The 13,786-nt window shown below is 45.9% G+C and overlaps 1 protein-coding gene across 33 annotated transcripts in view; it reads left to right on the forward strand.

Moving 5' to 3' along the window:
- The window catches only part of HECW1 (HECT, C2 and WW domain containing E3 ubiquitin protein ligase 1), a 461,351-nt gene that overhangs the window by 200,574 nt on the left and 246,991 nt on the right, over positions 1–13,786 (forward strand). For all 33 annotated transcript variants that reach the window (XM_035253249.3, XM_078342276.1, XM_078342281.1 and 30 more), the window contains one exon: positions 6,503–6,610. In XM_035253249.3, the coding sequence (XP_035109140.3) occupies positions 6,503–6,610 (108 nt within the window). The remainder of the gene's footprint in view (positions 1–6,502; positions 6,611–13,786) is intronic.

Consider the following 13,786-nt stretch of genomic DNA (forward strand, 5'->3'; position numbering starts at 1 on the left):
ATAGGAAACCAATGTGACAAGGTGGTTAAAGATGAGAAGCCCAGAGGCCAACAAATATGGAATGGTTATAAACGGAGCCTAGGAGAGAATAACGCCAGGACAGTCAGTTGTTAAACAAGCCTCACAACACTTAACTGGTTTACAAAACAGCAGCATTTTTTCTAGAAAGAAACAGGTTCCCCTCCTCTCTATTGTTAGCAGATTTAGGGCCCTTTTATTTTGAAGAGCCATGGCAACTAAAGAGTAAAGCTGGTTTGCAGAGAGAGCTGCCTTTTGCAGAGAGAATCAGCAAGGTTTTTATGTTAGTAATTAACTCCTGCGATAGCTTATAGTAACTGAACAGAGGTAGTGACTTCCCTAATACCAGCACCAAGTTTTTCTGTTATTTGACCACTCTCCCCACCCCCGTGAAAGGAAGAACTGGAGGCTGAGGGATAGCACAGTTGAGGGTTATAGTCCTATTGGTGCCAGGATATAAATTACTTCCCTGAAGATCTTGTTGGGAAAGCAGATGTAGCTCTTCTAATGGCTTGCAGGGATATGGAAGGTCGTCTCCTGGAACTGCAGGCTGCCGAGTGGAGGGTCTCCAACTTTCCTCAGGGGGTGTGCAAGGCTTCAGCTGAGTGTGATGAATCCAGGAGTCAGTTCCCACCACCTTAACTGCCATTGGGGTAGACAGAATAACCGAAAATGGTCCTTCCCAAGATGGGCCTAGAGAGGGAGAGTCTGAGGGGAAGGATTTAACAAGCCCTAAGTCTCCAGGGCAGAACAAATCTTTCCCTTTTCCCTAGGGTGTCCTTCAGGTAAGGTCCTAAGAGTCTGTTGGTACTTAGCCAAGGAGGTTATATCTTTTATCAGATCTGCTCTTTCCTTGTCTAATAAAGATCATTAGTAAGAAAGGGCCGCCCATAGAGCATCTCACAGGGGCCGAGTCCTGTTTTCTGAGGAGAGTTTTGAGCCCTTAAGCGTGCTATTGGTAATAGAGAAGGCCACGGGGGTTGGGTTTCCTGTGTCTGTTTCTTTAGGTGCCTCTTGAGAATTTCATTCATCTTCTCCACTTTCCCTGAGGACTGAGGCCTCCAAGCACAGTGGAGATGATCCTGTGTTCCTCACACCCTGGGAATTCCTTGGGTCACTGCAGCTTTGAAGGCAGGGTCATTATCACTTTGAAGACAGCGAGGGAGTCCAAGTCTAGGGATTATTTCATTAATGAGGAGTTTTATTACTTGTTGGGCTTTCGCTGTTCTACAGGGGAAAGCCTCAACCCAGTTTGTATAAGTATCCACGCATACTAGCAGATATTGATATCCCTAAGACTTAGGCATCTGGGTAAAGTCCATTGGCCAGTCCTCACCTGGGTGATGACCGGTTCGCTGTTCCCCCGGGGGAGCTTTACGATGTGCCAAAGGATTGTTTTTCTGACATGGTTTGACTATTTGTTGGACAGCCTTGAAGAGACCTTTGTCTGTAAATATAGATTTGGCCATCAAATGTGTATTCTCTACGCCTCCATGGAAGGTTTGTTGTAGGGTTTTAAGTACTTTCCACCGGCTGGCGGCAGGTAGAAGCCCTTTTCCCTCCTCAGTGGCTCACCATCCTGAAGGAAGAAGATCGTGTCCCTGGGAGATTGCCCACTCTACCTCTTCTGATGAGTATTGAGGTCTAGTTCCCTGGAGGGGGTTCTCCCATAAATGCTTGTCTAGCTGCCCTTTTAGCCTCCAGGTCAGCTCGGGGATTGCCCTCAGCTACCTTCTCCTCTCCTTTCTGGTGACCCCAACACTGTAAGACTGCTCCCTCTTTGGGTTCTTGGACAGTTGCAATAAGTCTAACATTTCCTTGCGATATTTAACGGGAGTTCCTGCCGAGGTTAGGAACTCTCTTTCCTTCCGTATGGCAGCATGAGCACGCAGAACCAGGTGAGCATATTTGGAATCTGTGTGTATGTTGACTTGCTTTCCTTTTCCTAACTTTAGAGCTTGGGTGGGGGCTATCGGTTCTGCCAGCTGGGCACTAACACCAGGAGGAAGGGAACTGCTTTCAAGCTCTGTTTGATCACTGACTACTGCATATCCTGCCTTTCAAACTCCATTTTCCACAAAGGAACTTCCTTCAGCGTAAAGGTTAAGGTCAGGGTTGGCTAGAGGAGTATCTAAGAGATCCTTTCCAGCCACATAGTTCCGAGCTGACAATCATGCTCTGTGTCTGCTCCTGTCTCAGGGAGGAAAGTAGCTGGGTTGAGGGCTGCACATGTGCACAGCTGGAGTACAGGCCCTTAGAGCACTAAGGCCTGATATTTGAGGAGGTGATTGTCGGACAGCCATAAGCCTCCTTTAGAGGCCAGAATTCCAGCGACATCATGTGAAGTCCATGCAGTTAGATCTTTCCCTTGCACTATTTTAACTGCCTCTGAGACTAGTGCAGCCACCACAGCTACAACTCACAAGCAGTGTGGCCAGCCTTTTGCTACTGCGTCAATTTTGTTCCTTAGATATGCCACTGGTTGTGGTGTGGCTCCCTGAATCTGAGACCCCCCCAGTGCCACTCCTGACTTCTCTGTAACATATAGGGAGAGGTCGTTCCCTGTAGGAAGGGTTAGAGCCGGAGCCTGCAGTGGTAAGGCTGCTTCAGCTATTGGGCCCCAGAGTACTAAGTGGGTCTTAGCTTTTTGGGTTTCCTTAATCAGAGTGTACCGAGGTTTTGCTATTTCACCCTATTTGGGAATCCACAATCGGCAAAACCAGTTATTCTCAAGAATCCTGGTAACTATTTTAAAGTCTTGGGATGGGGGAAGCCCAGTATGGGTTGGAGATGTCCCTTACCTAGGGCCCAAGTGCCCTTAGACAAGACTGGCCCTAGACTCCTGCCTACAAAGTTGGGCCTTTGGTTTGGAAACTTTGTAACTACCGGCGGCAAGGAAGTTTAGGAGGTCCTGAGTGGCCTGCTGACACTGGGTTTCTGAGCTTGCAGTTAAAAAGTCATCCAGATACAAAGAACCAGGGTACCTGGATGTGAGAAACGACTAAGGTTTCTTAGTCGACAAGAGCTGGGGCCTGGCTAAACAGGTTGGGGCTGTTTCTAAAGCCCTGAGGTGACACTGTCCAGGTGAGCTGAGAACTCTGGTCTAAAGGGTCTTCAAAGGCAAACAAACTGCGAGTCAGGATGTAGTGTGACACAGAAAAAGGCATCTTTAAGGTCCAGAACTGTAAACCATTGTGCCCCTCCTGGCTGCTGAGTATAAAGGGATCACAGCTTCATTGCTAAGTGAAGATCCTGCACCAGCCTCCATTGACCATTAGGTTTCTGTACTCCTGAAATTGGAGTATTACAAGCGCTGTTACAGGACTTCACTAGACCCTGAGCTTTTAAGTCCCTTACAATATCCTGTAGTCCCTTTTTGGCTTCTGGTCTTAGGGGGTACTGTCTTTGGTAAGGAAAAGAGGTGGGATCCTTTAGCCTTATTCAAATTGGGCATGCATTCTTTGCCCATCCAAATTGTCCGTCCATTGCCCAAACTTCAGGACTAATCCCCTCTTAAAATAGTGGGCAGCAGAGAGGGATTTCCTCCCTAATGAGGTTGGTATAGATAGTGGTTCCTGCTCTGGCCAGCAAGTCCTGCCCTAGTAAGGGAATGGGACTTTCTGGCATAATGAGGAAGGCATGGGAGAAAAGTATATGGTACCAATATTTCCCTGCAAAAGTCCAGTTTACACAGGCCAATTTATAAAACTGCCCCAGAAGGGTAAAACTCTAGGGAGAGGCCATTAGAACACACAGTTCAAAGAAGGCAGGCTGGGCCGCAGCAGCTGAAACAATACCCTCAGGACCCGGGCCTCCTCTCCCCTAACCCATTTTCCATTGTAGGAAATTGCCCTTAAGGTTGTGAGACCTGCCATTGACTATCTGGGGCCTTGAACCAGTTTAACTATGATTTTCTAGATGGAAAAGTTCTGCCATAGAGAGAGCCAATCCTAAGCAAGACAAATCATACACCAAACAAAGTCCCATAGCCTTCAGCTTCTAAATTTCTCAAAAGGTTTTGCCAATTGAAGTCTGACTCCACAGGGGATTTGAGCCACCCACCTTGCAGTTATAGGCCTTACACCTTAACCAGCTGTGCTGATAGATCACTTGCGTTGAAGTAAGGCAGAAAGCTTTCTAAAGCCGTATTTTGAATGAGAATGCTGCACCCTAAGGCGGCGTGGCCTGCCCAAAGCCGGGTGGGGCTGATGGCCAGCAGCTGCTTCTTTTCTTTCAGCTGGCCCACCTAGAGAAAAAAACCACTTGCCGTTATGGGTTTAAAAGCTGCTTGCAGCTGCCGCTGGGCAGGTGAGTTCCCCCATCCTCGGGGCTTTCGGTCGCCATGTTGACCCTGCGAGAACCACGTGCACGCCTGGGCCACTCCCCAAGCCATTGCCCACACAGGGTTCACAGCTGGCCGGCAGGCAAACGCCCTGGGGAAGCTTTTTTTACCCTGCTGCCTGGGACTGGGGAACACAGGAGAGGCTGCCGGAACCATGCACAGGCCGCAGTGCCCCCGGTCCCCTGCAGGCTCATGCTGTACCTCGCCCCTCCCTGCTGTTTTCTCCGGCTGAGGGCCCTGTGGCTCAGTTCCCCGCCTGGGCTGGGCTGTTGCCGGCTGCAAGGAGCAGAAAGTGGAGGCTGCTTACCCTTTCCACCCCACAGGCTCCCGCCGGTTTTGGTCCCAGAGATAATATCTGAGGACTAGAGAAGGAGACGGAAAGCAAAGAGAGAGCTTGGAGGTAAAAAAAAAAAAAACAAAACAAAAACTGCACTTTTAATTCTGGCTGGGCCACACCACTTAAGAGGGGCTAGGTCATGCCTCCAGGCACTGCTGCTCAGGTTCGCTGCAGCCCCACCTGGCTGTGCTGCTTCAGGTGTTCTTAAAGAGACAGAACAGAATGGGGCTGGTTTTACTCACGATTTTGAAGTCTTCTCTCCAGCTGTACCCCTCTCCTGGCTGTACCCCTTTTCTAGTGTACTCCTCTCCTGGCTGGCTCGCCAAAATGTAATATTGGGGTTCAGGGGTTCAGGGTGCCTTCAGCTCCCTGAGAGAATGTTTCTCCAGGTTCTTGGCCTCCTGCCCTCTCAAGAATGACAGAGGGGACCACGGTGCAGTGTGCAGCAAATGCTGGACCCAAAAGTGTAGAAAGTGATTTATTTAAAGAGAGAGAAACAGCTAAGTCTCACACTGAGTGAGAGAATCCAGAAAGATGGAATCCAGGAGAGGAAAGCAGCTTCCACACTGAGTGGAAGGCAACAGAGAGAGATGGAATTTAGGAGGGGAAGACAGGCTTCCACAAGAGAGTGTGGAAGGGGACTCCAGAGGGGAAATCCAGGAGAGAGAAAGATGGCTCCCACAAAGGGAGTGTTCATGGAAGGGGACCCAAACATGGAGTCCAAAGGGGTGTGGAAGAAGAGGACTTTTAACCTAGGAGGAACCACCACCTTCTCTAAGACCCCAGGGCCAATGAAAGGAGTTCCTTAGAACTTCCACTGGACTGATTGACTCTTAGTTACTTCCCTTGCCTGTGAAATTCAAACATAAACCATTAAATCTCCAGGATGGAGAGAGTTGGGAGGGGGGCATGGCGCTGGGAAGTTCTTGCCCTTAAAACTACTCCCCCTTGTGGATGCAGAAAGAGAACACATTCTCTCATCACCGTGTTGGCCAGGCTGGTCTCGAACTCCTGAACTCACGTGATCTGCATCTCGGCCTCCCAAAGTTTTGGGATTACAGGTGTGAGCCACCATGCCTGGCCTCCTTTCCATCTCTTATCACAAGTTATGATCAAACAGTTATTTCTTTGCTTCGTGTTTACAGTCTATCTTCTCAATTGTTTGTAAGCTTTGGTTCAGAAGAGATCACACTGGTATGCCCAACACCACAACCCCTGCACCTTCCCCAGCATCTGGCAGATGGTTGGATTTCAGCTGTTGAATGAACAATGCATGAGTGAGTGCATGATGGATGGATAGATAACTTCAGGGGTGCAACTATGTGTAGGATGGTGGTGATGCCCAGGTGGGAGGAGAGATGATACGAGGTGGAGTCTGTGAGAACTACTCCCCAAATGGAGACTCTTTCTTTATGTCTTGACCTCAGTCTTAAATAGGGATCAGTTCATAGAAGCTTTAGGAGGAAGATTTTCACACTGAGCTTTTCACACTGAGCCAATTAAAAGTGAAGTGAATGCAATAGCAGTAATCATTGCTCTGTTTCTGGAGGTATTCCCCAACCAGCTAGATGATCTCCTGCCAGGAGAGCTGTGGGGTGGGGAGGAGATTCCTGCACAAAAAGCCTTTGGTCCCATGGCGTCTTTGGGATGCTTTCTGCTATCTGATGCTCTGACTCCAGGTGCATTTTCTTCTTTTGAGGTGGAAGCAGCATTTGTATCGTTTGCTCGCTTTCTTTTATTCCCCTAAATATGCTGTTGACTGATACGCTGTTTCTTTACTGTGTTTTCTTCCTCTGGGAGTATAGATGAGGTCTTGTCTGAAAACTTTCTGGACTACAAGAACCGTGGAGTCAATGGTTCTCATCGGGGCCAGATCATCTGGAAGATTGACGCCAGCTCGTACTTTGTGGAACGTGAGTGCTTTGACCATTCTTATGCCTTGGCAGACATGGATGAGGCAGAATTCAATCGTTTCATTGTTTGTTCTGCTGCACTGCCTCCATTAGGAAATGGGTCCTCTAAAAGAGAGGTGCAGATTTAAAGAGATCCTTAAAAACATGTTCAGTGGGCCGGGTGCGGTGGCTCATGCCTGTAATCCCAGCACTTTGGGAGGCCAAGGCGGGTGGATCACGAGGTCAAGAGATCAAGACCATCCTGGCCAACATAGTGAAACCCCGTTTCTACTAAAATATAAAAAATATGCTGGGCATGGTGGCACGCATCTGTAGTCCCAGCTGCTTGGGAGGCAGAGGCAGGAGAATTGCTTGAACCCGGGAGGCGGAGGTTGCAGTGAGTGGAGACGCGTCACTGCACTCCAGCCTGGCGCCTGGTGACAGAACGAGACTCTGTCTCAAGAAAAAAAAAAATGTTCAGTAGTAAGTGGTGAGGTCTAGGGCAATTGGATAAAAGCCACCCAACCAGCCCAGAGGGCTGCCCCTTTAATGCCAAGGAAGAGTTGGTTCCTATTCATAAGCCCCTTTGGCTCAGGTCCCTTAACTTTCACTCCATGGCTCCTGCAGGGGCACGTCTCCAACGTGGCTATAGTTAGATCAGGTGTTCTCAACTGGCATCCTGCCTTCCAGCTTTGCCTTTGCTTGACTCAGTCTTTCAAGGCTTCCTGCCCATGGTCCCGGTCTGTCAGTGATTTTCCACATTTTGCTCTGACCTTTGGCTCTGGCCACAACTCCTCTGGAGGGCTGTGAGACATTGGCACTGCCAGCCTGTGTCTTTGATTTTTAATCTACTGACATTTCTGAATGATTAAACTTGCTATCACGTATCTTATTTATATATTTTCTAAAATTTTCTTCTGCTTTTGAAAATAAATCATTTTCAGAGTTATGGCAGGCTTTTTTCATGGGTCCCCATACTGCTGTAGTTCTCATTGCATGAGGAAATACCTAGATGGGCTTCACATTTGCCAGCTGAAGGAATGCACAGCTTACCTTCAGTCCGCAGCCCCTTCCCCTCCTGTTGGGTATGGAGTGATGTCATGGACAAACTTCTTCATGCACTTTATGGTTCTCAGCAGATGTTCGTTCAGTGTGGCCTGTTGGAAAGGAAATGGAATGGTCTGTTATTCCAGCTATCCAGTTCTCAGAGGAAAAGATGCACAGCTAGGAATCTGAAGTTATCCATTGTCATTTGACTTGTGGTCCAAGAAAGATTATATCCTCAAGCATATTTTGCTTCCATTTTCATTTGCTCTTATTTTCATTCATTCACTTGACAAACGTTTTTGTAAGACCTACTATATTCCAAGGACTACAGATGTGCAGATGAAGGTCCTGGTGTCTGTCTTTGAAGAAGCTTATGGTATCTCTGCTCCTAGCAATGACCCAATATCGCTTTCTTGTGTTAGCTAATGCAGGGTGAATAGGCAAGGAGGAAATTTTTATACTATCAGGGTCTAGAGGGAACATGATTTTATAAGATATGGTTTCTTGCCCTTGTCTTTGAGATAGGCATAATACAACTCCCAGCAAGAGAATTTCTTTTCTTTAATACTTATCTCCCTGGCTCTGGCTTTTCTCCTCTCTAATCCATACCAGGCAAAATCCCTTAAGCCCAATTCTGCTACCATCTGCCCCAAAGCTCTATGGCTCCTCTGTCCTACTGCATCAGCTGCAGTCTGTCTGCTTAGCTGCCAAGCCCCAGCATAAACTCACCATCAGCCCACAGCCCTACTTCTCCATCCTCCCCAGCAGACACCCTTCACCCTAGTCATGCTGACCTCTCTCATTACCCCACAAACAGCATCATTCAGCCTAGGAAATGTGGGTTTGTTTGGGGTGTAGAGATGGCTCCAGCAAGTGGCACCTGATACAAACCTCCTAAATTTCAATAAGAACAGAAAGGATAAAAACTTGCATGAGTAATGATTGTTAGACATAATAATAGTATGTGTGCACAAACCTTCAATGGAAGTTTGGTAAGAGAGGTTTTTCTTTCTTACGGTGCACCCAATTTTTCCCTTTATGCTCTAATTAATTGAGAAACAGACATAAGAACCCATTTTTAGGGTCAAAGTGAAGTAGCAGTCCTCAATGGAGCTAGCGCAAACACAACTTGCAAGTTTTTATCTTTTTAAAGTCAGGGAGATAAATATTAAGGAGGAGGCAATCTCTGGGTGGGAATTTCAATATACCTGACTCAGACTCAAGAGGCAATGACCATCCCATACAGCCACATCCCTTCTACACTTTGATGCTATGTGATCTCCTGACTGTCTCCTCAGTTGCATGGGCCAACACACCAGAAAAGGGGGAATTTGTGTTGTAAATTAATCCAGCCCTAGTGCCATTCCCTTCAAGGCAGTTTGATTTCTGTAACATATATAGAACATTTATTGTATATTTATCCCAAATAACCATTTCATATAATTGTCTTCATGGGCAGTATGAAAACACACTTTAAATATTAGAAAGACATTATAGGCCAGGCATGGTAGTTCACACCTGTAATCCCAGCTTTGGGAGCCCAGGACAGGCAGATTGCTTGAGTCCAGGAGTTCTACACCAGCCCTGGAAACATGGCAAAACCCCATCTCTACAAAAAAATTAGCCAAGTATGATGATGTGTGCCTATAGTCCCAGCTACTTGGGAGGCTGAGGTGGGAGCATCACTTGTACCCAGGAAGTCGAGGCTGCAGTGAGTCATGATAGCACCACTGAACTCCAGCCTGGGCAACAGAGTGAGACCCTTTCTCAAAAAACAAAAACAAAAAGACATTATAATATAAAATCAGCTCTTTATAATACATAAAGATCATCATAATTGAATGAAAGTATGTTCAAACTTGGTCAAGCAGCAGCGTCCTATAAAAAACAAATGGCTTGATCATCCATGGTGGCTCACACCTGTAATCCCAGGATTTTGGGAAGCCAAGGCAGGAGGATCACCCAAGGTTAGGAGTTCAAGACCACCCTGGCCAACATGGTGGAACGTTGTGTATATTAAAAATACAAAAATTAGCCGGGTGTGATGGCATGCACCTGTAGTTCCAGCCACTTGGGAGGTTGAGGCAGGAGAATCTCTTGAATTCAGGAGGCGGAGGTTGCAGTGAGCCAAGATTACGCCATTGCACTCCAGCCTGGACAACAAAAGTGAAACTCTATCTCAAAAAAAAAAAAAGTGGCTTGCAAAAGGCATATTTCAAATAACTGAAAGTTGAACACTTTAAATAATGACATTGTAAAAATGTTTTTGTGCAGGCTTAGGAAGGTGCTGCTCCTCAACCTACCTGTTTGACTAGCAATGTCCCAGTGTTTGAGGAATATCAATTAAAGTGAAATGGGAAAGGCAGGTATTTACATTTTGCAAATCTATCAAATGAGTGATCAATATATTAAGAATACATTATTTTATACTAATGTAATATAATTTGTCAAAAAGTAAAAATTTATCAAAACTAAGCTTGAATTTGCAAATGATTGGCATATTAGGGCACATATACTAATGTAGATCAAGTCAATTAAAATGCTATAATGAATTATAGCTTTAGGGATCTGGATGCATTAAAATTGTATGTAAGATGCTACATACATTTATATGTTATGTGAAATAATTTGCATTTTCAAAAAGGTATGACTAAAAAGGGCCAAGTTAACGTGTAGGGAGAGATTGGCTGTACGAAACGTTCTGTCCTTCCATAACATATCCAAGCATCAAAGCTCCTCTTGCTATAATAAAAATGCAGAATCCCAGCCATGATCCAAAGGGCTACAGAAACTTCTGTTATGAACTAAAAATAAGAGTCTTTGTAGTCTCCCAGCAGGAATAAACACAATTAATCTAATTGGTAAATTATACTCTCTTAAAATTAAAAATAATTTTGAAAACATGAAACATTGGCCAGATTTTAAACACTGAAGTACAAGAGAAGGTCATTCTTCCTCCATGGAGATTAAATTAAATCAGCATAATAAAATAAAACGAGGTGTTCCTTTTATTTTGATTTTTCTCTTTCTTTTCCTTTCGTTATTTATTTTTATGAGAGTGACGATATATTGCAGATGACCTGGCATCTACCGTGTTCTAATAGCACTTTTCTTTGGGGATGATGATTCAGTTTTGAAGTAGATAATTGCTATTGATTTATACTACTTTTAATGGTCTGACTAAATCAGACTTTGAAAGTACCATCAAATTAGGAATATTTTAAACAAATATTTTCTGCACTCTCCAAGGAGTAACATACTTGATAAAAATACTAAAAGTACAGCCTGAATCACTTCCTGTTCTCTGGCATCATTTTTCTCTAGGGGGCACCTGGCTATCTGACCATAGTATCGATGGCTGTAATGTATGAACTGTAAAGATACAAACTTTAACACTGACAGAAGACAGGCTGGTGAAATTTTAAGTTGACCCATCCTATAAAATTATACAATCCTGTATTGTTGTAGTACCTCAATTATCATTTTTTAATACATGCAGTCGGGCGTTGCTGGCCCATCTCAAAGCTTCAGAGGGAGCTAGCACAGCCCTAGTTCACTGTGTACTTTGTCAGAGTCCTTCCAAATCAAAGCTTGGATTGCCCAGAACGCTGCGCAGATGAGGTTGTTCTGAAAAGAGGGCATCCTTGTCTTCTTGATCTCTGGCCCAGATCTGCTTTGTGTACCTCCCTGTCCATCCAATTTTAGTATGAAGAACTGGGCAGTTTGTCTGGAGTGACCTCTGATTACAGCAAAAGGAGCCCACTGCCAAAGGGGCTGCCTTCTCCCCAACCCTTGTGTTCTCATCATTTTCGTGGGCACCGCCTCCTCACAGCTGTCCAGGCATAAACAGGAAATCTGGAGTCATTTTCAACCTCTTTGCCTTGCCTTAGTGTCCTACCCCCACCAGCCAGCACCACCCACCCCAATCCCATCTCACCTCCCCGGTCAGTCTCAGGCTCAGCCCATCTCTCCCCTCGCTTCCTCGTGTGGACACCTGGCTGGATGCACCCCCAGATTGCTGCCTGCTCTGGTCTCATCATTCCCTGCACCCGTCGGAAGAACACCCCTCAACCTTTTTTGCACACCATTTTTAATCCTTTCCCATCATGTTGTCTGTCTCAGTCCCTTCAGGCCGCTGTAACAAAATACCTCACACTGGGTAATTCATAAATAATAGAAACTTATTTCTCACAGTTCTAGAGACTGGGAAGTCCTTGATCACGGTGCCAACAGATCTGCTTCTGGTGAGGGCCCTCTCAGATTCAAAGACAGTGCCTCTGGCTGTGTCCGCAATAAGGCCAAAGGGGCCTAAGGGGCTGGGACGCCCCTTTAACCTGTCTTACAAGGGCATGAATCCCATTTCAATCATCCTCTCATGTTTTAAAAATATACAGAGGCTCCTGATTATACATAACAGAAAATCTAAGCGGCCAACCCTACTGTCAGTTTGTACTGACTCCCGCTTGACCATGGCAAAGTGAGCCTCACACAGGTGGGGGCTGTCGGGATCCGCCTGCTCACTCTGGGCTTCAGGCAGTGGCTTCCAAGCCAGAGGCAGCATGATGGCCACAGCAACTTGGGGCTCAACCGCATGCCCAGGGAGCCTCTCTGGACTCTGAGATTCTGTTTCTTCACCTATAAAATGAAAGTGATGTGCATCCCCTTCAAGGTGGCCCCGTGAAGATGAAGTGAAGAAGCCCAGAAGTGGTTGGCCGTGTGTCTGGGACAGCAAGAGCTCAGTCAACAGCAGACCCTCTGCCATAATTAGAGGCCTGTGAATTAGGGATTGTGGGTTTCCTCTGAGAGGAGTCAGGGTGGGAATAGACATCTGGCTTTTATTTCTGCTCTGGGAACAGACATATTGGTGCCTTGGTGACAGTTGTGACATGAATGGCTTTATGCTGAGAGTTTTCTGTGGGGAAATCCTTTGCAGCCAAAGCTGGAGAGTGGAGGGTGCTGGCGGAAAAGCAGGGCTCCAGGGAATCCGGCTGCCATCTCTTCCTTGGTATTCTGGAGCAATGTTTCCCAGGACAAGCTCGCTGGGGCCAGAGCCACCAGCACTGAGATTAAACACAGGGGCTTCATCAGGCCGCAGTCCAGATGGTCAAGGTGACATGTTGTTAGAGCCTTTTATTTGAACTTGGGCATGTTTTCACCAGGACTGCTCTGCCTTTAGAGCCAGCATTGCTAAGGACTGCACCGCAGGCTGCCATTTTCAATCACTGTTGTGTTATTTCCAAGGAGATGTCTCAATTTACTCTACAATGAATATTTGGGCCATAGGCGCTAAGGTCTTAAGAAAGTTAAGTCTGTGTGGGGAGACTGAACCCAACCTGTAACGTAAATGTGTGATCACTGCACTGCTTCACAGGTTTTCTATTAGGGAGACGCATGGCCCCATATACATATCTGCATAATCATAGGCAGATTTATACTGTTGTGCCATCTGATTTTTTGTGCCATCATATTATTTGTGCCATCTGATATTTTGTGCCATCATTTTTTGTGCCATCATATTTATACTGTTGTGCCATTTATACTGTTGTGCCATCTGATTTTTTTATAGAACTCCCTGGAAACCAAGACTCCCCCTGCCACTGCCCACCCACTTTAGGACTAGGCTGAAGTGAAATCATGGTTAAAATTGCACTGGCTAACAGTCATAATTTGAGTTGCTTAGATTCTTACTTGTGTTTCTTAAATTTTAGGGAAAAAATATACAGTTCACAGTGATACTCCTGAAATTCTTTTTCTTCTTTCATCTGTGTCCTTTCACCACACAATTGATTCCCCTCCCTGGTGTCCCTGCCACCTAAACTTCTCCATAAACCTACCTTGGGTTACAGCTTATACTCATATTGGTCTGCCCTTCCTTCTTCTCTTCCAGTTTTGCTTAGAAAGCCAAAAAGAATTAATCTTGCTAGAGAGGCATCCGTTCCGCTGGTAGAGGAAGGAGCCCAGGCTGTCGAATCCATAATCAGGCTCTCTAGCAGCCCAGAGTGAAAGTGTGGGAAATACTCACAATGTGATCATTTTGTCCCTTTGAGGTTACCATGCAGCATGTGATATCATATATTAGATATTATACATCCTGTATGCTAATGAGATGTAGATATAACATAACAGTGATGGAAGAGCAAGACTGAAGGC

This window comes from Callithrix jacchus, chromosome 11, assembly GCF_049354715.1.
Source record: "Callithrix jacchus isolate 240 chromosome 11, calJac240_pri, whole genome shotgun sequence".
NCBI lineage: Eukaryota > Metazoa > Chordata > Mammalia > Primates > Cebidae > Callithrix > Callithrix jacchus.